General features: G+C 49.4%; 2 protein-coding genes across 5 annotated transcripts; one reads left to right on the top strand and one right to left on the bottom strand.

Annotated features, from left to right (window-relative positions):
* Positions 1 to 125: 125 nt before the first annotated feature.
* Positions 126 to 13507, bottom strand: TM9SF1 (transmembrane 9 superfamily member 1). 4 transcript variants are annotated; one of them, XM_053262921.1, is made up of 5 exons: positions 13247 to 13507; positions 6958 to 7315; positions 5146 to 5959; positions 3007 to 3280; positions 126 to 1955 (listed from the first exon to the last, which is right to left on the bottom strand). In XM_053262921.1, the coding sequence occupies exons 2-5, from the start codon at positions 7270 to 7272 to the stop codon at positions 1562 to 1564; spliced, it is 1797 nt and encodes a 598-aa protein (XP_053118896.1). In that variant the 5' UTR covers positions 7273 to 7315; positions 13247 to 13507; the 3' UTR covers positions 126 to 1561. The 4 variants fall into 4 exon arrangements, with proteins under 4 accessions (XP_053118896.1, XP_053118895.1, XP_053118894.1 ...); XM_053262920.1 differs by lacking the exon at positions 13247 to 13507 and adding an exon at positions 12259 to 12486; XM_053262919.1 differs by lacking the exon at positions 13247 to 13507 and adding an exon at positions 12075 to 12239.
* Positions 13508 to 13626: 119 nt separating this feature from the next.
* Positions 13627 to 21915, top strand: TSSK4 (testis specific serine kinase 4). The gene is made up of 4 exons (XM_053262923.1): positions 13627 to 14239; positions 17324 to 17538; positions 19907 to 20270; positions 21598 to 21915. Exons 1-4 carry the CDS (start codon positions 14033 to 14035, stop codon positions 21877 to 21879), a joined length of 1068 nt encoding a protein of 355 aa, XP_053118898.1. The 5' UTR covers positions 13627 to 14032; the 3' UTR covers positions 21880 to 21915.
* Positions 21916 to 24170: the final 2255 nt, after the last annotated feature.

The following is a 24170-nucleotide window of genomic DNA, read 5'->3' as shown; positions in this document are numbered from 1 at the left end:
GAATCTGGCAGCTGCGTGATGCTTCTGCCAAACAGACACCGATCCTTCAGCTGTTGAGGAGAATAAGGAGGATAGGCAGCTAAGAGTATCCAATATTCTGTACAGATACACCCAGACACTGTATACAGATTTTTGCTTTCCTTTTTATTAATAAAGTTTAATTTCAAGATCTGTAAAAAGAAACTGTCTGAACAACAAAAGAATCAAATTAAAAAACAAACCAACTCCAATCTTTGCTAATATACATAACTCCTCATATATATATATATTTGTAATATATAACTATAGGCATTTTCTTCATTCAAGTGGGAGGGAAAGAGACAGCTTCTCTCCCACCCACCCTATAACAGCGCCAGGCACCTTAGGAGTACAAAGGATGTGAAGAGAGAAACAGAGAAGAAAAACAGATTGGCAATATAGGGAGGGACCCCTCTGATCAGTGGGGTGGAGACGGGACTGCCCCATATATCAAGTGATAATGGCCAGCTGCTTGAACCCACTTCACAGATATATACACGAGATCCAGCCTCTTTTAAAAAGTAGCCTATCACTTTCCATTTTCCCCTCCTACATGCAAATAAGGGGAATCCTGATAGCTGTAGGGAAAGATCCATCTTGGACCAATAAAGAACATCTTAAGTAGATGCTTCCCCCCACCCCCCTCCAACAGTGCAGGGAGAAATTTCAACCTGTCTTGATCTGGTCAAGGGAATCTTAGGGGTCATAGCCCCAGCTGGCCGGTTCTCTTCCAAATCCAGAATTCTGTAAAGGGAAATCCCAAGGGACAGAGCGATGCTGGCGGTCAGGTCTGTTTCCATCTGGGTGGCCAGCCCGGCCGGCCCTTTGTTTAAGTAGCTGCTGAAGGGGGTCTGTCACCCAATTGCCTAAGAATTCTAAAGGAAGTGAGCTAAGGTGGGAAAATCTTCAGAGTTTCTGATAAATCAGTAATGGGAGTTAAGAGGAATTCGGCAAAGATTTTTCTTGGAGATGGATGCCTGACTAACAGAGCCCCGCTTTTGCCAACTGACCAGATATCCCAATCCACAGAGAAAACTACTGTACAATAACATCTTCCAATTGGCCATGATTCAACCAGTGAAAGGGGGGGTAACAAACAACTACACCCACCCAGTACACAACTGTTGTCTTGACCAACATTTTAAAAAAGAGAAGAAATCTGTAGCAGTGTTTACTAATTGGCCAGATTTATAGGGCTCACAGATTGGCTAGCTGTCCGGACCACGGGGAGAGGAGAAGACTGCTGTCTCCTCACCCCAGACACACTTCCTAACCATCAAGTCAGTGCTACCCTGCTGAGCAGGGAAGTTCTCAGACAAACAATTCCAGCCAATGGAAGGGTAGATCATAAATAGCCAACATTCCAGAGACCTCAGTGAGATCCCAGCCAATGAGAAGAGAGCTTCTTGCGCTATGCCAAGGCCAGCCAACAGGCGAGGAGCTCTGTAACAAAAGGTACCACTTTGAGCGACACCCATTCCAGCCCATGGGAAAGCAGAGCTTCATTGCCAACCCAGCCAATGAGAGGAGAGATTGGGGTCGCTTAGTCCATCTTGAGGTTGACGTAGATGTAGCAGATGAACTTGAGAGAGGCAAAAAAGGAGATGGTCCCCAGCATGAGGAAGAAGACATAACCCGTGAGGAGGGAATAGCCAAAGAACTCTACCGTCTGCACCACCCCTGACATGTTGGAACGGCGTGAGTAGTAGAAGACAGAGTAGAGGAAGATGAAGACGCCGGTGGACCCGGCACTCAACACGGAGCGCCACCACCAGCGGTAGTCTTCGCCTGAGAGCTGGAAGTAGGTGAGGGCGATGGAGATGCAGGCCCCGACGCTGAGGAGGATGGCAAAGACGAAGAAGAGGATCCCGTAGAGCGTGTACTGCTCCCGGCCCCACACGGTGGCAAAAATGTAGTACAGTTCTACAGAGATGGCACTGCCAAGAGAGAGAGGGCACCCCTGAGAGTCTTTATCTGCTGCAAACACCTCTCAAACACCCAGCAACCCCCACCAGTGAGGCATCTGAGGAACGCTTCCTCCCTGATCTGTGTTTTATTCAGGCATTTTTAAAAACTGTGCTGGCCCTCGTCTCTCCATTGGGCAGATGGGGAAAAATGGAGGCTATATCGTGAGGATTTGGCAGAGATAAGGACTTGGGCCTAGGTCTTCCACATTCGTTTCCAGCTGGAGCAGGCTGGCTCGCTAAAGGAACAGGAAGTGACATGGTCAAGGAAAGGATACACCCCGCCTGAGAGGCAGGACATTCCCTCCTCAGGCTGGGGGGAGAAGGAATTGTGCTCCACATTCCTCCTGCCTGCCCTGAGGAGAGCTGGTCTGGTGGTAGCAAGCATGACTTGTCCCCTTTACTAAGCATGGTCCGCCCTGGTTGCATATGAAGAGGAGACTACATGCATGAGCAGTGTAAGATGTTCCCCTTAGGGGATGAGGCTGCTCTGGGAAGAGGACCTGAATGTGTGCCTTCAGAAGGTCTCGAGCTCCCTCCCTGGCATCTCCAAGATAGGGTTGAAAGAGTTTCCTGCCTGCAATCTTGCAGAGGCCGCTGCCAGTCAGTGTAGACCAGGAATTTTCAATGTTGTGTCCCCAGATGTTATTGGACTCCAATTCCCATAATCCCCAACCAAAAGCCACTGGGGCTGGGGATTATGGGAGCTGAAGTCCAATAACATCTGGGGACCCAACGTTGAGGATCCCTGGGGTAGACAACCCTGAGCTAGATGGACCATCGGTCTGACTCAGTAGAAGGCTGCTTCCTATGTTCCTGGAGCACTTCTAATGTGCCTGTCCCTGCCCACTTCCTGTGGTCCACAGGAAGTGGGCAGGGACAGGCACGTCAGAAGTGTTCTAGCACAGGCAAGAGAACCGTGCCCCTTTCCCCCACTGTAAGTGAGCAGATCAGAATCACGGAGGGTACAGGAGGGAGGCCAGAGATGCAGGAATCGCCACCTTGCCTTGATGTTGCGTCTTACCTGAAGGGCAGGAAGCCGCCAATGGTCATGTGCACCAGTGTGGACTTGTACCAGGGCTGGGGAGGGATCTCACGGGCAATGTTCTTGGTGCGGCAGGGCGCATCGAAGGGACCGGCCCGGTTCTTGCCAAAGATACCTCCAATGACGGTGAGAGGGAAGCCCACTAGCAGCCAGACCGTCAGCAGCAGCAGGATGGTGGTGGCTGGCAGTGCCTGCGTGGACCCATTGGCCCAGTGCACTGAGTTGACCACGCTCCACGTGAGGAAGAAGGGGGCTGAGCAGAGAGAGAAAGAGATACATACAAGCACCAGGGTTAGCAGCAGTCAGTGGGGAGGAGGAGGTGCCCAACCAAGGAGAACCCTTTCCCACCAGGAAGGGATGGGCCACTTGAGCTCACCCATGTACCCCTCTTCCCCCTCTTTAATGTGGCACACGAGATCTAAGTAGGCCCTTGAAAAAAGCAGCTTTCAGGTTATAAACAGAAGTAGGTTGCAATGACAAAACTTCTAACTTCTAATCTAGTTTGTGATGGCAAAAAATATAACTAGGTGATGCTAAGTCCTGCAGGGTTAGTCGTGAACTAACATCTTTCTCAGTCATGTGCAAGTTGCTCAACTGGGCCATAGAGATCCCCAAAGAAGGACCAGAGAGGCCCAGTCACTCATCCTTTGTGAACCATATTGCTTACCAACCTGACTCTCCGAAAGGGAAGTGAAGGATCCCCAAGAGCTTCCAGAAGATTCTGAAGGGAAGTGAAGGGCCTCCAAGCATTTCCCAAAGGATTTACACAGAGGCTCAAACTACCTCCCCTTCCAAAGATTTCAGGTGTCCCAACTGCTCCCCTTGAAAGAGATCCTGCCAGGCTCAGTCGTCCACCTGATCACGGCATGACTGGAGAGATAATCAAATGCAAGTGGACCAGAGAGCCCAAATTCAAAACTGCTTCACTTCGGCTTTGTCTCTCATTCTCACTAGACTGCCTGGGGTGCCCACAGATGGCCTTCCTAAGACTTCTCTACAAAGGCGACTACCGAGATCATACAGGGGTGCCCCAACCTGTCACCTGCAGAGTACACAAGAACCCACACATGTGATCAGAAACACCCACCCCTCTTCATTTGATACTGACTTCAATAAAGGAACCCAATCCATCTCCAAAATAAAAGTCTATGGAGACTTCATTATGGGACTAGAGAGACCTAGCGCATCTTTCTCTGGTAGGAAGATGAGAGGGAATAATTGGGGTTGCACAGTAACTATTCTGAAGCATAGAAACTAAGTGGGGAGATAACCCATTCACAAGAGCAGGAGACATTTTAGAGAACCTATAAAGGTTACACTAGGAGAGCTGGTCCTGTGGTAGCAAACATGAATTGTCCCTTTTGCTAAGCAGGATTCACCTTGGGTTCACATTTGGATGAGAGACCACATGTGAGGACGGTAAGATATTTCCCTTAGGGGATGGGGCCACAGCTCAGTGGAAGAGAGAGGAAAACTGGTCTTGTGGTAGCAAGCATGACTTGTCCCCTTAGCTAAGCAGGGTCTGCCCTGGTTGCATTTGAATGGGAGACTAGAAGTGTGAGCACTGTAAGAGATTCCGCTTAGGGGACGGAGCCGCTCTGGGAAGAGCAGAAGGTTTCAAGTTCCCTCCCTGGCAGCATCTCCAAGACAGGGCTGAGAGAGATTCCTGCCTGAAACCTTGGAGAAGCCGCTGCCAGTCTGGGTAGACAATACTAAGCTAGATAGACCAATGGTCTGACTCAGTATATGGCAGCTTCCTATGTTCCTATGTAAGAGCACTTGCATATTTGTGTGCAGAAGATCCCAGGTTCCCTCCATGGCTGCATCTCCAAGATAGGAATGAGAGAGATTCCTGCCTGTAACCTCGGAGAGCCGCTGCCAGTCAGTGTAGACAATACTGAGCTAGATGGACCAAGGGTCTGACTTGGTGGAAGGCATCTTCCTATGTTCCCACCAGCTTGGACTAGTAAAACCCAGTTGTCCAGAAGGAAGACAGCTTTCGAGATGCCCATTAAAGAGGAATCAGGGTGTCCCAATTATCCAGCAAAGGAAAGGGGCAATCAAAGATTTCCTACGAGATGGACCCAATCCCCAAGAACTCCACGGAGGGGGCCTCACCAGAGAAGAGACTGGTGGTGAGCAGTATGTTCCAGACCCAGCGCTCGCCCCCGATCTGGCGATAGAAGTTGCTGGAAACGTAACCAGAGATGCAGCAGGTGAGGGCGTAGAGGAGGATGGCAGCCGAGTTGATGGCGCCATGCCGATGGACGTTGAACATCCCCAGCAGAGCCATGACGATGATGCCCGTGCCCAAGGCCAGGAACTGGCTGCCCACGCCCAGCACCGCACAGAGGAGACTCCGACAAGGCGGGAAGCGGAAGACATCTGTGTGGATGATCTTCCACCCGTTGTCCCCTTGGTCAAAGTCATCACCCGAGGATGAAGAGGAGGCCTCCTCGTCCAGGTTGTAGCGGGCCAAGTCGTTCTTCAGGACCCGCATGAGGATGACGACCACAAAGCCCACCAGGAGGAACACCAGCACCATGGAGTTGATGATGGACAGCCAGTGGATCTCTAAGGTGCGAGGGAAGAAGCCATCATCCCCATTGCGGCTGCCTCGGCGTTCCCCTCGTCGCTCCGAGGTGGTCTCGGACCAGCGGACGCTGTAGGTGTGGGTGATGGAGAGCGTGCCAGGGTTCCGGACGTCGTCCAGGCTGGTGGGCTTGACATCGCGCACGCTGACGTTAGCGTAGATGATACGGTCTCCGTTCCACTCCAGGTGGAAGTCCAAGTGGGTCCAGAGCCCGATCTTGTGGCTGTGGGGCAGGAAGCCGCTCTCCTCCATGTACCCCACAAAACCGCGGAGGGGCAAGTCGTCCACCACAAATTCAAAGTAGTACAGCTCCTCAATGGCCTGGCGGAGCTGCTCCACCTGTCACAGAGAAAGGGAGCATCACCACACAGCCAGGAAGGAAAAAAGAGTTCCTAGGCCCTCCTTATGTGTTAAAGCTTTTACTGATGGTCGTTTCAATTTGTTTTATACAACTTAAGGTTTTAACTGTTGTTGTGCTTTCATCTGTAAACCACCCAGAGATTTTATGGGGGTGGGGTGTTATATAGAAGTGATAAATACATAAAATAAATAAACTGGTTCTTTGGCCCACCAATTGCTTGGCTTCCCTACACTTGTGATTCATAGGAGACTTCCTTATACCGAGTCAAACCATTGGTCCATCTAGCCCTGGGCTGTCTAGTCTAGCTGGCAGACGAAGGTCCCTTCCATCACCTCCTACTGCTCCCTCCCCTGCTAACTGAGCCAAGAGGCACCTTTTAAAAGTGGCAGTTCTCTTGTATTTAGCAGGGGGAGAACAACAGGCCCTATCCATCCCCAACACAGCATCCCTCCAGTGGCTGTGGCTGGTGTCTCCCTTGTGTTTCTTTTTTAAATTGTGAGCCCTTTGGGGGACAGGGAGCCACTTAATTAATATCTATGTATACCACTTTGGGAACTTTTGCTGAAAACGGTATATAAATATCCGTAGACGTATCCTTCTAGGTAGAGAATCCATCTGGGACCTTCCGTATGCAAGCACGCACTCTGCCACTGAGTTATGATCTCCCTCCTCGCACTCAAAAAAAGGAATCTATCTGCCTTTTATCCCTCCTAATCAAACCCCACAACTTCCAGAGCTGGGAATAAGACTCCCAGGTCCTCTGTCCTAGTCCTACCAGCTGTAACCCTAGAACAGGAACATGTGATTAAGATTTTGCATTAGCAACCAGAACCGATTAAAGATGTGAGTCGAATTAGGACGCCAGAAAGAGAAGCACTTGAGAGGTGTGCCATTCCCCTCTGCTGCTCCCCCTCCCCTCTTTCGCAACCTACAACTGGACTGGACTTTAGAATCCAGACATTTCAGCCGGGTTTACCTGCTCAGGCGTGAGCTTCATTTCGCAGAGCAGCTTCTTGTCGACGTTCTCGCGGAATTTGATCTCGTACAGGGACTCGGCCATGCGGTCTCCATCGAGCACCTCCCCCAAAGTAAGACTTTTGTGGCGGATCTTCGGCGGGGAGCACACGGGGAGCTGGTAGTAATGGTAGGTCTCCTGCGGATTGTGGTACGGTCCTACTTTGTTGACATAAAGCATCACCGGATCCCCTAGCTGGTAGCGAGACTCCGAAGAGGCCATGGAGAAGAGGAAAAGGAGGGAGAAGAGAGGGACAAGGAAGGGATGGTGGGCCATTGTGGGGCTGGTCCTGGGATCAAGGGGTGGGATGGGAAATGGGCTGAGATTGTGGCGGGGTGGGGGGGAGGAGAGAAAACCTTTTAAAATCATGTCATACGTGCTGTTTTGAAGGTCTCTGATGGAAAGGCAAAAACATACATTTAAAAGTGTGGGTTTCAATCACCATTCCAATCAAAGCCAACTTAGTATTCTAATACTCCTCCAACCAAATGCTTTCCTCCAGACTGTAGATCTGGGCATCATTACAGGCTTTGCCCATCTGAACCACTTACATAAGAACATAAGAAGAGCCCTGCTGGATCAGGCCCAAGGATCTAGTCCAGCTTCCTTTTTCACACAGTGGACCACCGTCGCTGCTGGAAGCCTACAGGCAGGAGTTGAGGGCATGCCCTCTCTCCTGCTGTGACTCCCCTGCAACTGGCATTCAGAGGCATCCTGCCTTCGAGGCTGGAGGTGGCCTATAGCCTTCCAACTAGTAGCCATTGATAGACCTCTCCTCCATGAAGTTATCCAAACTTCAAGCCATCCAGGTTGTTGGCTGTCACCACATCTTGTGGCAGAGAATTCCACAAGTGGATTATGCATTGTGTGAAAAAGTACTTCCGTTTGTTGGTCCTAGACCTCCTGGCAATCAATTTCATGGGATGACCCCTGGTTCTAGTGTTATGTGAGAGGGAGAAGAATTTCTCTCTATCCGCTTTATCCACACCATGCATGATTTTATAGACCTCTATCATGTCTCCCTGCAGTCATTATTTTAAACTAAATAGCCCCAAATGCTGTAGCCTAGCCTCATAAGGAAATTGCTCTAGGCCCCCAATCATCTTGGTTGCCCTCTTCTCCACCTTTTCCAATTCTACAATGTCCTTTTTTAGATGGGGTGACCAGAATTGCATACAATACTCCAGGTGTGGCCACATCATCGTTCTGTATAAGGGTGTGATAATATTAGCAGTTTTATTTTCAGTTCCCTTCCTAATGATCCCTAGCATGGAATTGGCCTTTTTCACAGCTGCCGCACATTGAGTCGACACTTTCAACGAGCTGTCCACCACGACCCCAAGATCCCTCTTCTGGTCAGTCACCCACAGCTCAGATCCCATCAGCATATACTTGAAGTTGGTTTTTTTTGTCCCAATGTGAGTCACTTTATACTTGCCAACATTGAACCACATTTGCCATTTTGTCACCCACTCACCCAGTTTGGAGAGATCCTTTTGGAGCTGCTCACAATCCGTTTTGGATTTCACTACCTGAGTTACTGAAGGAGCTACACTGGCTGCCGATATATTTCTAGACAAAATACAAGGTGTTGGTTATAACCTATAAAGCCCTAAACAGCTTGGACCTTGGGTATTTAAAAGAAGGTCTTCTTCGTCATGAACCCCACAGCCCACTGAGATCATCTGGAGAGGTCCGTCTGCATTTGTCACCGGCTTGTCTTGTGGCCACTCAGGGACGGACCTTCTCTGTTGCTGCCCTGAGGCTTTGGAATGTGTTCCCTAGTGAAATAAGAGCCTCCTCATCTCTGACAGCTTTTTAAAAGCCTTCTTTTTAGACATATCTGTTCACCCAGGCTTTTCATTAATATTGTTTTGATGGTTTTAAGGCTGTTTTAAAATATTGTTTTAAAATTTTTAAATTGTTGTAATTTTTTAACTTTTTGTTTTTGTTTTAACTAATGTTTTACTTTCTGTTTTTATTTTGTTGTAAACCGCCCAGAGACGTAGGTTTTGGGCGGTATAAAAATATGTTAAATAACAAATAAATAAATAAATTTGGCCACCTCACTGCTTACTTCTACTTCTAGATCATTTATGAACACATTAAAAAGCACCGGTCCCAGTAGAGCTCCCTGGGGGACCCCACTTCTTACTTCCCTCCATTGTGAAAACGCTCCATTGATACCTACCCTCTGTTTCCTGTCCTTCAACCAGTTAGCAATCCACACATGTACTTGTCCCCTTATCCCATGACTGCCATGACTTTCTCATCAGGAGTCTTTGATGAGGAACTTTTTTAGCAAGGAGGTCGGCAATTTCCATTCTTTATTTTGGCAGCTACCTAGACACCAGTGGTTGGCAGCTGTCATTCTGAGACATTAACTTTAGCTCTCACAACCCCGGACCCTGGTATCCATCTCCATGACCATTGCTTGGGTTCCTTCAAAAATATCCACCAAGACAGCTACCTCTATATCTGCAGTTCGGGGGCATCTTGGCTCACGCCAACCTGGGAATTTAGGGCTTCCAATCCAGGTGCCTAATTCATCCTCTTTGGCTTTCAGCACCCTTGCAGGTGGGGCAGACCTGGCTTTTGGGGACCCTTTTGGTTCAGGAGGGCCTCCGGCTGCAGGCATCCATTTCTATGCCTGTCACTTTGGTCAGGGCTATTCGGGCAATGCCAGCTCAGGACCCTCAGCAGTCTTGCTCAAAACCACCCTGAAACCCATATTCAAGGGTCAGCACTCTGAGCAATATCAAGCCAAGGTGGGGGAGAAGGGTCCTTCGTGATCCCAGGTGTCTATCACGCTGCTTGAGGCTTTGGATATGCTGGCCCAAGGGGATGCCAACCTAGGGTCCTGGTGGACCCTCACTCACCATCCTATGCCCTCCTTGGAAGCTTTAAGGTGCGAGGGGGTAAGATTCAGATAAAACAGAAGGGGACAGAGCAGAACCACAGGAAGAGCAGTCAGGAGGCTGTGCTAGCTAGTCAAAGAAACCAAAGAGCAAAAGAAAGATAGCATACACCAGGTAAGAGATTCAGCGTATAGGTGCTTATATGCCAGTGCCAGAAACCTCTGAGCCAAGATGGGTGAGCTGGAGTGCTTGGTTGCTAATGAAAAAATAGATATAGTGGGCATAACAGAGCCAGTGTGGTGTAGTGGTTAGAGTGCTGGACTAGGACCGGGGAGACTCGAGTTCAAATCCCCATTCAGCCATGAAACTAGCTGGGTGACTCTGGGCCAGTCACTTCTCTCTCAGCCTAACCTACTTCACAGGGTTGTTGTGAGGAGAAACTCAAGTATGTAGTACACTGCTCTGGGCTCCTTGGAGGAAGAGCGGAATAAAAATGTAAATAATAATAACAACAACAACAACAGAAGATGGTGGTACAGTGAGAACCAGTTGGACACTGTTATCCCTGGATATAAACTCTAAAGAAAGGGCACCTTGGAGGTGGAGTAACCCTGTATGTTAAAGAAGGGATAGAATCTAACAATGTAGAAAAACCTAGGAAGACCGGAGTTCTCCACAGAAACCCTGTGGGTGACAATACAAGGCCTGAAAGGAAATGTGCTACTGGGGACGTGCTATCGCCTTCCGGATCAAAATGCTGAAGACTTCCTTCCGAAATTGGAAGGCCTGCTCAAATGAGAACAGAAAGGAACACAAACTCTGGCAAAAGAAATGCAAGGTGATAATAAGGGAGGTGGAAAGAGAGTCTGAGAAACATTTAGCTAAAAGCATCAAGGGGAATAGCAAAAACATCTTTCAATACATCAGAAGCAGGAAACCTGCCAGGGAGGCGGGTGGACCATTAGACAATGAGGGAGTGAAAGGGATTATTAAGGAGGATATGGAGGTTGCAGAGAATGAGTTCTTTGCATCTGTCTTCACGGCAGAGGATACTGAGCATATACTTGTTCCTGAACCAGGCTTTTCGGTGATGGAGACTAAAGAACTGAGTCAGATAGAAGTGACAAAAGTTGATATTCTAAACTGTCTGGAAAAACTGAAAACTAGCAAATCTCCAGGGCCAGACAGCATCCATCCAAGAGTCCTTAAAGTCCTTAAATGTTAAATTGTCGACCTCCTTGCAAAAATCTATCTTATCCCTACAATCAGGCTCTGTACCAACTATAAAGTAGGAAATGCGACACCAATTTTCAAAAAGGCATCCAGGGGTGATCCGGGAAATTACAGGCCGGTTTGCTTAATGTTCGTTCCAGGCAAACTATGGTGCAGACACACCTGGAGTACTGTGTACAATTCTGGTCACCACATCTAAAAAAGGACATTGTAGAATTGGAAAAGGTGCAGAAGAGGGCAACCAAGATGATTGGGGGCCTAGAGCAATTTCCTTATGAGGCTAGGCTACAGCATTTGGGGCTATTTAGTTTAAAATAATGACTGCAGGGAGACATGATAGAGGTCTATAAAATCATGCATGGTGTGGATAAAGCGGACAGAGAGAAATTCTTCTCCCTCTCACATAACACTAGAACCAAGGGTCATCCCATGAAATTGATTGCCAGGAGGTCTAGGACCAACAAACGGAAGTACTTTTTCACACAACGCGTGATCCACTTGTGGAACTCTCTGCCACAAGATGTGGTGACAGCCAACAACCTGGATGGTTTTAAGAGGGGTTTGGATAAGTTCATGGAGGAGAGGTCTCTCAATGGCTACTAGTCAGAGGGCTGTGGGCCACCTCCAGCCTCAAAGGCAGGATGCCTCTGAGTACCAGTTGCAGAGGAGTCACAACAGGAGAGAGGGCATGCCCTCCACTCCTGCCTGTAGGCTTCCAGTGGCATCTGGTGGGCCACTGTGCGAAACAGGCTGCTGGACTAGATGGGCTTCCTTGGGCCTGATCCAGCAGGGCTGTGCTTATGTTCTTGACCTGGGCTGCCCCTGATGGGGCTGGAGGACCCTGGGACCTCTACTCCTCCCTCCTAAGCAGAGCAGGTCCCCACGCTGCTCCTGCTCCTCCCCACCACCCCAACCCTGCCCCTCCCAACCACTAGGGCACAAGCCCCTTCCCCAAAGGATGCCACCGCCCCACCCCCACCGACTCACCAGTCTCCCTGAGGCTGCCCTGCGCACCGCCTGCAGGTCTTGCAGCTCCTTTTTCTCAGCAAATAAAAAATAAAAATAAAAGGGGGGGGGGCGCTGACCAAATGCAGAGGACCAGCAGCAATCCAGGCTGCAAAGAGGTGGAGGGAAGTGGGGGGCGGGGGACTCTCTCAGCCCCGGGGGCTACCTTAGGCAATGCCTGATCCTGTTTTGGGGTTCATTCCCATTCTCAGCCCCTCTCCTTATCAGATCCGACTTTCATGCCACTTCCGAACAAAGTGGCATGATTCCAAATTGCTAGGCTGACTCATTTAAGGAACCAAATCCTCAGAACTCCGTGGGGTCCTTCGGGCGATCTCTGCCGGCACCTCCAGCCACGTCCGTCATCTATTTCCGCCCTCAGCTGCCCGCAGGAGCGTCACAGCCCACACAGTGACGTAATTCCGAACTGGTGACCGCCGCCTCCATAGAGACAGAGAAGCCTCTGTGGTTCTTGCCCCGCCCACCTCTTAAAGGGACAGGTGCCCTCAGTGTCAAGCCCAGTGGAAGGAAATGAATGGCGTTGGAGTGCCTTAAAACGGGTCAAGGGAGGCTCTCTTTTCAGGAGCATAAAATTAGGAAGGAAATTGGATGGGGAGCAGGAGGAAGGAGAAGAGAGGAGAGCTGTTCTCGTGGTAGCAAGCATGACTTGTCCCCTTAGCTAAGCAGGGTCCGCCCTGGCTGCATATGAATGGGAGACTAGATTACTGTGAGCACTGTAAGATATTCCCCTCGGGATGGAGCCGCTCTGGGAAGAGCATCTAGCTTTAAAGTTCCCTCCCTGGCAGCCTCTCCAAGATAGGGCTGAGAGCCGCTGCCAGTCTGTGAAGACAATACTGAGCTAGATGGACCAAGAGTCTGACTCAGTATATGGCAACTTCCTATGTTCCTTCCTATGTAAAGGTGTGTAGATGGAATATGTATTGCTCATAAATGAGAGAGTCATCCGAGTGCAATGACAGAGTCATCCAAATGGCAAAAAGGGTTCTACTTTCCTTGGAGGAAACCCCATTGAACCTTGTTAAACTTACTTCCAAGTAAACATGCATAGGCTTGTGCTGCTCAAGTGGCAAAGGTGTTTGTTGTCCTTACCAAGAGTTCAAACCAGGCCTGCAAAAAACAACAACTGTGTTCACCTTTCTGGGTCACAGGATGCACAGATCTGGTGTCGATGGCCAGGAGCTGGGACTGAAGCTCTCCTTGTGAATCTAGCCCACACCCATGGCGGATGTGCCCTGTGCCTCCTTTCCTGCCAGTTCTTGATAATTCTTTTAGTACTTCATGGCAACTGACGACCCTTCAGCAGACCGAGATTCGATTGCCCAAGAGGAAGACTTGGTCTACACCACCTAGAATCCTAGCCCTGACCCCGTGGTAGGACATCCACTCTCTCTTTTATCCTCGGAAAGTCCTTCTTGCCAACCCCAGAAGCTTCCCTGCAGTAACAGAACCTCACCGGCCAATCCGTGTGAACAGAATGTTGGGGTGCCGCTATGACATCGTTGGAATCCTGGGGGGTCAAGGAAGGGGGATTCCGATCAAGCTGGTGGGGACAGAAGGTTGGATCCTGTTAACTTCCTTCGAAGCCGTTACTGGGAAGGATGTCTGTCTGGATTCCCTCCTCCTGGTCTCAAGTGGGGTGAGACTGGTGGATCCCAACCAGATCTTCCTATCCTCAGGGAACCAAAAGAGAGACTCACCAGCCAGATCAGACGTGACTCCAGGGCAAACTGGGATGCAAGGTGGGAGAAACTGGCCACTGTTCCCGTGCCATATTGGGACGGGTGCTCCTCCTGGCTTCCCATTAGACACAGCCTACCCAGCCATCCTGCCCTATCAAGCTGCCCTCGCATTCCTGGAGGTGGAACCCCAACCATCGACAGATTGAAGAAGCTCCGGGGTAGCACACTAGAGTTTGAACCATGGTGGAGCACTCGGCCTCCACGCCGTACGTCTCGGTGATGGACCAGTACGGGTACCAGATTGGCAAGGTGATAGGGCACGGCTCCTACGGCACTGTCTACGAGGCCTACTTTGCCAAGCAGAAGACGATGGTGGCCATCAAGATAATCTCCAAGAAGAAGGCCTCAGATGATTATCTCACTAAATTCCTGCCGCGGGAAATACAGGTGGTTATTTGTGGTGATGGTGCGTGGAGGCCCCTTCAGTTAATCAGGAAGGGGGCATGGATCAAACAGCCTTTTTCCTGTCCTCACCGCCTTCCTACCCAAGGGCACACAGGGCAAAATACAAATATTATTCTGTGTGACTCAGGCCTTATGGAGTTGGACTACAGAGCCTATCGTCCCCAGCCGCTATGGCTAAAGTTGTAGTCCAACCAGACCGTGTTGGGGACCCAAGTTGAAGAACCCCTGACAGGTCACCCAGGATATTGCTGAGCCTGAAGCCAGGCACAGAATGCTGCCTTGCCCCATTGATAGGGGGCATCTCCCTTCCAAGCTGACCTTTGCAAGTTTTGAAAGTGGCACAAGGGCAGGGAAGATGGGGTGGTTGCCAGCAGCCTCCTCTTATGCGCCTTACATGCTTTGCAAGGACTGTGAGGCCTTGTAAAGCTGGCCAGGGTTTTTATTTTATTTTATTTTATTGATTGATTGATTGTGAAAGTTATATACTGCCTTTCATTAAAACAATCCCAAGGCGGTTTACAGCAAAAATTTAAACACAAGATGGTAAAAAAGACACAATTAAAATATTAAGTGAAAAATATTAAACAAATCTGATTAAAAATTTAAAACAAAAGCATAAAAGCAATACAGAGTATAAAGAGCAGCAGCAGAGAATCAAATAGATCCCTGGGCAAAAAGCCAAGATTGTACACTCTTTCTAAAAGCTGTGATGGAGACTGACCGCGGAGTGAATAGCTACCGGGAGAGCATTCCAGGGGCTGGGGGGCAGCAACAGAGAAGGCCCTGTCCCGCGTGCACGACAACCGAGCCTCCCTCATTGTCAGCACCCGGAGCCATAACCTGCCACCAGAGGCAATGGCCTTACCTTGTCTCATGAAAGGACCGCCTCTGACCTCTGATGTAATGATCCAATTCAGGGTGCTGGTTGTTAGCTTTAAAGCCCTTAATCGTTTGGGCCCTGGCTAGCTGAAGGACCGCCTGCTCCCAAGAGTTTCTGCCCGCCCAGCAAGGCAGTCAGAGGGGCCTTTGCTTCACGTGTCAGCATGGAGAGAGGCTACATTGTCGTGCATGCGGGACAGGGCCTTCTCTGTTGTTGCCCCCAGGCAACAGGGGTGGGAATGCTTTCCCAGTGAGTGCCCACTCTTTGACATCTGTGGCGGCTTTTAAAACAACAGCTAAAATACCTTTTTATTTGCTCAGGCTTTTTCCCCTTAGGGGATTCCAGGTTTCTGATCTCGTCTGCTGTTCTTTTTGTCTTTTTTACTGGTAGTTGCTTTTTGGTGTTTTATGGTTTCTATTGTTGTAACTGGTTTTAATATTTTAATGTGATTTTCATGGAGTTCTGTTGTATTCTAATTTTTGCAAACTGCTTTGGGGTGGGTTTTATGAAAGGCAATATAGAAATTGAACTATCAATAAAATATCCCATGTCCCTTTAGAGCAGGGATTCTCAAACTTGGGTCCTCAGGTGTTATTGGACCAACTCCCATAATCCCCAGCCTCAGTGGCCTTTGGTTGGGGATTATGGGAGTTGAAGTCCAATAACACCTGAGGACCCAAGTTTGAGAATCACTGCTTTAGAGTAACACTGGAGATCAGCCTGCTTTTATAGGTGGCCACTAATGACTGACTCCCTTAGAGTAACATAAGCACGAAAAACCGGTCTCTGCACCACGAGCTTGCGATCTACATGTTGGCACAAACAAGAATAAACATTAAAATACATGAACACGAACCCTTAGATCCAGAAACAGATAATAAAGCAGGAGCACGCACAGCGTACTCTGTTCAGCCCAAGGTTCGCCCGAGGACAAGACTTTGCAACCGTCCTAAGAACTATCCATAGTCCAGGAGTCGTTTTGGCCATCACATTTTGGCCATCGGGAACATCTCCGGGGAGAAACGTCCATGGTGATTTTTGGCAATGCCTTCCCCCACTAGGGATGGAAAACAGGTGATAGTCTTGATGCACCTGCAGCTTTCTCTGTGTTATCATCCCTTATTTATCCTTACCTCCAAACAATCAGGGTAAAATTGCAGCCATTTCTGCACAGAGGAAAGGGTCTGGGTCTCTCCACCACAGAGTCATCTTGGGAGGACATCCCTGCCAATTGCCAGTCCTCTGACAATTCAATCATTCCATAGCCGTTTTTGTGTTGTTTACACTTTTAAATGCTTTTAAAACACCATTGCAAATTTGGCCGCCACAGGCCTGACGGTCAGGACAATAAAAGCAGGAGAACCCACTGAAAGCTGGAAAGATTGCAACACAACCATCACCTCTTGTCCATTTCCAGGGGTGTAGGTAGGGTGGCCATATGCTGGCTTTCCAAATCCCACCCAGATTAGGAAAGCCAGCATATGGCAACCCTACCTACCCATATAATAATACCCATATTATGTAAATTGGCTTGAAAAGAGTTTCTGAGCAGAATAGTGACTGCATGTTTTGCTCCATAACCCCACTTCTACTAGGGCTAGAGCTTAGCTTTATTTTTATTTTATTTTTGAATGAAAGCTGGAATCTGGGTGAGAGCCAGCGTGGTATAGTGGTTAGAGTGTTGGACTAGGACCAGGGAGACCCGAGTTCAAATCCCCATTCAGCCATGAGATTTGCTGGGTGACTCTGGGCCAGTCACTTCACTCTCAGCCTGCCTGACCTACTTCACAGGGTTGTTGTGAAAGAGAAACTCAAGTATGTAGTACTCTGGGCTCCTTGGAGGAAGAGCGGGCTATAAATGTAATAATAATAATAAATAATAATAATAAAATCTGGGTGGGCTAAGCAATCTGGGTGAGATGCTTAAAATCTGGGTGAAACCCGGAATGTGTGTGTGTGTGTGTGTGTGTGTGTGTGTGTGTGAACTCTCACTGTAGCTCTAGCTGTAGACCTTGTCAGAAATCAACCAGAGCATTTTTCCGCCCAGCTGCTGGTCCTGACCACCCCAGCAGGCTGACAACCTACAGGGAAGGTGACAACCCTTCATGGAGGAATCAACAGTGGTGTCAGAAGTAGGCCGACCACGTTGTTGTTTGTCAACCCTGACCTGCCTGCTTCCTCCCCAGGTGATGAAAACTCTGCGGCACAAATACCTGATCAGCTTCTACCAGGCCATCGAGACCACCTCCCGCCACTACATCATCATGGAACTGGCCCCCTCCGGTGACGTCCTGGAGTGGATCCAGAAGTCGGGCGCTTGCTCCGAGGCCCTGGCTGGCAAGTGGTTCTCCCAGCTGGCTTTGGGGATCGCCTATCTGCACGGCAAGGCGATTGTGCACCGGTGAGCAAGGGAGGCGGAGGGGGAGGTGGCAGATGCAACCCAGGGGGGCCCTCTCTACCGCCCTTAGGGGAGTCCACTGAGACCTTAGAGCAACTGCCTCCATCTCATTTTGTTCCTGGGCTGAGGTGCTGTGCCATGGCAGGCAGACATCCAGCAGGTGAAGCCCCCCCACCCCCCGCCGCCACTCAGGGCAATACAGGAATAGCAAATACTGTGTATGTTGAATGTCTCTCCACCAAGCAGCTATTAAAGGTGCAGAACTGGTGCCTGGCAAAATGGCTCTGAAGCCAGCTGAACTTGTGCTGTAGGTTGCTTCGGGGAATGGTTCAATCCAGCCCTGGCTGCAGCCCCACTCTTCAAAGTGGACTTTGCCCCGTCATTCAGGATCCCACAGGCCCCCAGACATCCTCTCTCTAGCACCATTCATCTCATTCATGAACTTTCAAACCAGATGTTGGAATGCTGTAGGACTTCTGCAATGTCCTCGGGCCACTGATCCACTTTCTGGGAAAGGGGGTTGGTGGTTATTCATCTGTGTAAAAGAGGGGGTGTTAGGAGCATTTGATATCTGCAGGTCTTCCTGTGGAGGTTGCCACTTTCTCTGCAGCCCTCTCAGTGTCAACCTTAAGAGGGTCAGCTGTTCATCAGGTGCTGTTTTTCTGGTTCAAACGGGGGGGGGGAGCTACATTGGCTGAATATCTGCCTCACGCAGACATTAATAGATGGAACTGCCCATGTTCAGAGGAAGTGTATCTCTGAATATCAATGGCTAGGGAGGAACAGGGAGAGAGGGCTATTGATTTCCCTTCAAGCCCTGTGCATGGGCTTCCCACCAACGCCTGGTTGGTCCCTCTAGGGAAGCAGAATGCTGGACTAGACAGGCCTTTGGACTCATCCAGCAATGCTTTATTTAAAACGCACAGGAGCCCTGCTTGGGGGAAAAAGTTGGCAATGCTGTTTGGGTCTCTGTTCCACTCCGCCACATTTGGAACACTGCACAATTTTAGCAGCTGCATCTCAGGAAGGATATTATAAAGCTGGAAAAAGTGCAGAAGAAGGTGACCCAAATGATCAGAGGGCTGGAGCATCTCCCGTATGAGGAAACGCTACAAGGTTCAGAAGAAAGCTGACTAGTGCAGGGACATGACTGAGGCTAATAAAATTATGCCTGGTGTGGTGAAAGTGGAAAGAACGAACTTTTCCTCCCTCTCTCACAACACCAGAGCCAGAGGTCATCCAGTGAACGGAATGGCTGGAGATTTCGCACGGCCAAAAGGAAGGGCTTCTTCACATGGTGCATAGCTACCCTGTGAAACTCACTGCCACAAGATGTTGTGATGGCCACTCGCCCAGATAGCTTTAAAGGGGGATTGGACAAATTCATGGATGGCAAATCTATCAAAGGCCTGATGGCTAAAAGTGACCTCCGGGTTCTGAGGAGGTATGCTTCTGAACACCGCCCCGGCTTCTCCAAGACAGGGCTGAGAGAGAGACTCCCGCCTGCAACCTTGGAGAAGCCGCTGCCAGTCTGTGCAGACAATACTGAGCTAGATGGACCAATGGCCTGACTCAGTAGATGGCAGCTTCCTATGTCCGAGGAGCAACAGTGGGAGGGAAGTGTGCATCTCCTGTTGTGACCATCTGATGGGCCGCTGTGGGAAACAGGGTGCCAGGCGAGGCAGGCCTTTGATCTTCTGAGCTTGGGCATGTAGTTGGACCACAACTCTCATCATCCACAGCTGGGGATCATGGGAGTTGTAGTCCAGCCACCATCATTTCCAGTCCTTCTGCTGCAGACCCTTACACCAGAGACTCTCCTGCAAAGGGGCTGCAGCAGATAAGAGTGGACATGCCCCCCAGAATTTCAGGTTTCACCCAGATTTTATGCATCTCCCCCAGATTGCTTAGCCCACCCAGATTCATCTGGATTTCAGCTTTCATTAAAAATACAAAAAATAAAATACAATAAATAAAAAAAAATAAAAAGCTAAGCTCCCACCCTTGTAGAAAGGGAGTTATGGAGCAAAATGTGCAGTCACTGTCCTGCTCAGAAATTATTTTCAAGCAAATTTACATAAAACGCAAGTTAAGCAACCAGATCTGGAAATCCAGGCTAGGGCCACCCTAGCAGCAGTCGGGCTGAGGTTGCTCCCATCAGTGATTGGACTACAGCTCCCATCATCCCCAGCCCCAGCGGCCTTTGGTTGGGGGTTATGGGAGTTGGAGTCCAATAACATCCGGGGCCCCAAGGTTGAGAATCCCTGATCCGCCTGGCCTCGTCCCTGGCCTTCGGCTCTTTCTTTGCGCCCTTTGCCTTCTGCTCAAACCAGCCTCTCCCTCCCTCCCATCTCCTTTTGGGCCGCTGCAGAGACCTGAAGCTGGAGAACCTGCTGCTTGACAAGCGCGAGAACCTCAAGATCTCCGATTTCGGGTTCTCAAAGATGGTGTCCCCCCAGACCCAGCCTCCGCCGACCCCCTCCTACCGCATGATGAGCTGCTTCTCCCACCTGAGCCAGACCTACTGCGGCAGCTTTGCCTACGCCTGCCCGGAGATCTTGCTGGGCCTGCCCTACAACCCTTTCCTCTCCGACACCTGGAGCATGGGCGTCATCTTGTACACCCTGATGGTGGCCCATTTGCCCTTCGACGACACCAACCTCAAGAAGCTACTCCGGGAGACCCAGAAGGAGGTGGCCTTTCCTAGCCATCTCCAGATCAGTGACGATGTCAAGGTGAGGAGGTAGACCCCGCAGGACCTGCTGTACCCTCGGAGGCCACTGGGGGCACTGCAGCTTTGAATGCTGTGCACAAAACCTGTTTGCCCGGTTCGGTTCGAGTTCAAACTGAGAGGGGAAGGTTCGGTTTTGGTTTTGCTCGAACCAGTTTGAACCTCCCAAAGCGGGTGGGGTGGTAGTTGGCATCCATGGATGCCTACCACCCAACCCCCAAAGCAATCGGACACTCGTACGATTTTTTAAATGATTTTTTGGAGGGGAGGGGAATTATTTTTTTCTCATAGGGTATAATGAGAGAACCAGCCTATTATTCCCTACATGGAGTACCTAGGAGCACAAAGTGAGTTGAGTGGTAGACACCCAGGGGTTTGAATTCGAACCAGCAGCTTGAACCTAATGGCTGGTTCAGTTCGAATTCGAACCGTTGAACTGAACTAGTTAAAATCCGAAACCTGTTTGCACATCCCTACTGTATTTACCCGAAGAGAACAATAGCCCAATTCAGACATGATGCTGTACAAGTGTGCAGATGTCTGTGCACTCATACACGTGATTGTGTGAATGACCGTACCCGAGTACATTTTAAAAGTAAACCTGATTACAGATAGAAAATGTACTTCTGTAACTGAGTTCAGCATAACATATGAATGACTGTACTTGTGTTCAGATCCCTATACAGGTACACAGTCATTCATGTTGAACTCAGGCACAGAAGTACACTTCCTATCTGTGCTGTGCATTTGAAGGGCCTGTATTCAGGTTCACTTTTAAAATGAACACAGGTACAGCCATTCACACAAACATGTGTACAAGTGTAGAGACATCTGTACACTTGTACAGCGTGATGTCTGAATCGGGTTTCTTTGTGCTTCCCAACTGTGAATTCGCGAACCGCGAGGGCTTCCCAGAACGGAACCCTTTCAGTTGGCGAGGAATGACTTTGTACTCATTTTCAACCAAAAATTCCCAAAGCAGTTGACATATAAAATAAATAAATATTAAGTCCAGGTGCCGAGGGGGGAAAGGAAGCCATGTAACAGGACGACCCCTGCTAACTGAGCAAGAGGCACCTTGTTAAAGTGGTGATTCTCTTTATTTAGCAGAAGGAGAGCAACTGGCCCTATCCAGCCCCCACACAGCATCCCTCCAGTTGTTGCTGGTGTCTATCTTAGGTTTCTTTTTGTTGTTTAAGATTGTGAGCCCTTTGGGGACAAGGAGCCATTTTATTTACTTTAATAAATGTAGCTACATGAACCACTTGGGGAACTTTTGTTGAAAAAGTGGTATATAAATATTCGTAACGCTGTCTCTGCCTAAACTGCAGGATCTGGTGCATCATATCCTGCGCCCAGCCTCCAAGCGATTGAACATCCTGGAAATCCTGAAAGTCTCTTGGGTGCTGAAGTTCCTCGCCGAGAAGCCCACCACGGAGATCAAGGCTTTGGAGGCCATCTGCGGCCCCCGGACAGCTGAGGGGAAGCCCGGCACCCCAAGTGCAAAGTCTCGCTCCCTCACTTTCTCACCCGATAAAAAGAAGGCAGCCAGCCGCACTCACAGCACCGGCCAGATTAAGGGCACCCCCAAGAACTCAGAGAAAACCAGCTGAGGGGGTACATTAAAAATGAGAGACTCCGTAAGACAACCGTGTGGTCTGCGCCTTGTCAGAGTGGGCTCCCTTTAAAGGGGGGGGGGTTCTCGACCTTGGGTCTCCCACCACACGTTGGACTACAACTCCCGCGGGAGTCTCTTTGGCCATGGTGGCGAAGGGGAAAGGGCGTGGTAGGACGACTCCGTCTGGGGGGGGGGAACCTAAGGTTGAGAATTCCCGATTTAAAGGGCAGACATGTATAGGGGGGAGGGAGTGGCGGGGGGAAAAACCCCCAGAAAAAGGGGGGCAGGCCACAGAAGTCGGGGAATGGTGTTGGCGTCGCGCATGTTCAAGCCGTCTCCCTTAGCAGGAGCAAGGTTTGGAACATAACACTCTGTAACGGTTATGTATGACATCCCAGATGGTGAAATATAAACTGGAAAAAAAAATCAAGACACAACTTTTGTTTTCAGAAGTTAATTCAAGGTGCCGGTGTTTAAAGAGGCCTCAAAACCATCTCCGCTGCGGCTGCTTTTTTCCGCAAAGCATCATTGGCATTTCTTACCTGATTCACCCTCATAACCGAGGTAAGTTTGAGAGACTGTCTTCAGGAGTTTGTGGCGAGGTGGAACTGAACTTCCGCGGTGCAAGGACGAATCGGTGTCTGCTGCACCAATGTGGATTCGCAGTTTTAAAAAGAGAAAAGTTACACCCCATGAACAGAGCGTTCCTGAGACCTGAAACCCAATACTTCTTGTGCCCAGCAGAGGAAGAGATCCTTGAATCACCCAGCCCACCTCCTCTAATACACGGAACATCTTTATTTAGCACTTTCCAGTGTATCATTTTGACAGTTACATTGCCTTGTCACTTCTGTGAAGGAGAGGTTTTTTCCCCAGATCTCACACAACCACACTCTATCCACCACCTCTCATTTTCCCCTCTCCAGGAGCTTTTAGGTTGAGCCCCTTCCCCTTGTGAGAACATAGGAAGCTGTCATATACTGAGTCAGACCATAGGTCCATCTTGCTCGGTATTTTCTACACAGACTGGCAGTGGCTTCTCCAAGGTTGCAGGCAGGAATCTCTCTCAGCCCTATCTTGGAGATGCCAGGGAAGGAACTTGGAGCCTATAGATGCTCTTCCCAGAGTGGCTCCATCCCCGAAGGGGAATATCTTACAGCGCTCACACTTCTAGTCTCCCTTTCGTATGCAACCAGGGTGGATCCTGCTTAGCTTAAGGGGACAAGTCATGCTTGCTACCACAAGACCAGCTCTCTTCCTCCCTCAATGAGAAATTCATTGAGATCAGAAAGTTCATTTCAGTGCCCATGGCTGCAGCAGCAGGCTTGTGTGTGTCTTCTCATGAAGAGACAGAAGGATGAGACCCTAGCTCAGTGATGGAACATCTGGTTTGCATGCAAAAGATCCTGCTTTCAAGTCCTGGCAGCATCTCCAGTTAGGGCTGAGAAAAACATCTGCTTGAAACCTTTTGAGAGCTGCTGCCAGTCAGGGTAGTGAGCTAGATGGCCCAAGGGTCTGATACGGTCAGACAGACACATTTTGACACAAAAGAGGTTTAGAAGTTGGCAACCATACCGTTCAGGCTCTTTGAGCACCTTCCCTTCAAAAAGAGGGAATGGCATTTTAGTTTACAAACAAGAGAACAGAGTTTTAGAAGGTTAAACGTTGTAGATACATTTCTTGTCTCTCCAACCGTCAATATTAGAACTCTGGGTCAGCCAACAATTTGGAGTAGAAGTGCATTCAGGGCATGCAAAAGATTAAGATGTTCTTCATAAAATACAGCATGAGTTTACAGAGTTCACTGCCACAAGATGCGGAGAAATTAGGATCTGAGATAACTTTAGAAGGAAGTTGCAGAAATTCATGGATGAGGAAAACACACACACACACACACACACACACACGACTACTAGTCATTCTGCCAAAGCAGAATTTCTCAACCTTAGTGCTACAGATGTTTTTGGGCTACTACTCCCATCATCCGTATCCACAATGGCCTTTGTAGGGCAAACCCAGCAAGATCTGCAGGCAAGCACAGGCCTTTTGCCATTTTGGCCGGGAGTGATGGGAGCTGTAGTCCAACAACATCTGCAAAGTCCTGTCCTAAGTGGAGCCTCTGCGTCCAGGAGCAGGCCACCTCCAAATGCTGTTACTGGGCAACACACACCCCAGAGAGGGCAGCTGTTCTCATGCCCTGCTTGCAGGCTTCGCAAGACTATGGAATATAGGAAGCTGCTGTATGCCAAGTCAGACCACTGGTCTATCTAGTTCGGTATTGTCTCT

The sequence above is a fragment of the Hemicordylus capensis genome, chromosome 6, assembly GCF_027244095.1.
Source record: "Hemicordylus capensis ecotype Gifberg chromosome 6, rHemCap1.1.pri, whole genome shotgun sequence".
In the NCBI taxonomy this organism is placed as follows: domain Eukaryota; kingdom Metazoa; phylum Chordata; class Lepidosauria; order Squamata; family Cordylidae; genus Hemicordylus; species Hemicordylus capensis.
This window is presented reverse-complemented; position numbering and strand designations above follow the sequence as displayed.

What these genes read in the sequence shown, in the direction of transcription:
- TSSK4 (XM_053262923.1), top strand. Translation starts at nt 14,033, where the DNA reads ATGGTGGAGCACTCGGCCTCCACGCCGTACGTCTCGGTGATGGACCAG. An exon ending in GGCAAGGCGATTGTGCACCG is followed by an intron (nt 17,539 to 19,906) that starts GTGAGCAAGGGA and finishes GGGCCGCTGCAG; the next exon opens with AGACCTGAAGCTGGAGAACC. An exon ending in AGATCAGTGACGATGTCAAG is followed by an intron (nt 20,271 to 21,597) that starts GTGAGGAGGTAG and finishes CCTAAACTGCAG; the next exon opens with GATCTGGTGCATCATATCCT.
- TM9SF1 (XM_053262921.1), bottom strand. Translation starts at nt 7,272, where the DNA reads ATGGCCCACCATCCCTTCCTTGTCCCTCTCTTCTCCCTCCTTTTCCTC. An exon ending in TGAAGCTCACGCCTGAGCAG is followed by an intron (nt 5,960 to 6,957) that starts GTAAACCCGGCT and finishes TCTCTGTGACAG; the next exon opens with GTGGAGCAGCTCCGCCAGGC. An exon ending in CACCACCAGTCTCTTCTCTG is followed by an intron (nt 3,281 to 5,145) that starts GTGAGGCCCCCT and finishes CTCTCTGCTCAG; the next exon opens with CCCCCTTCTTCCTCACGTGG.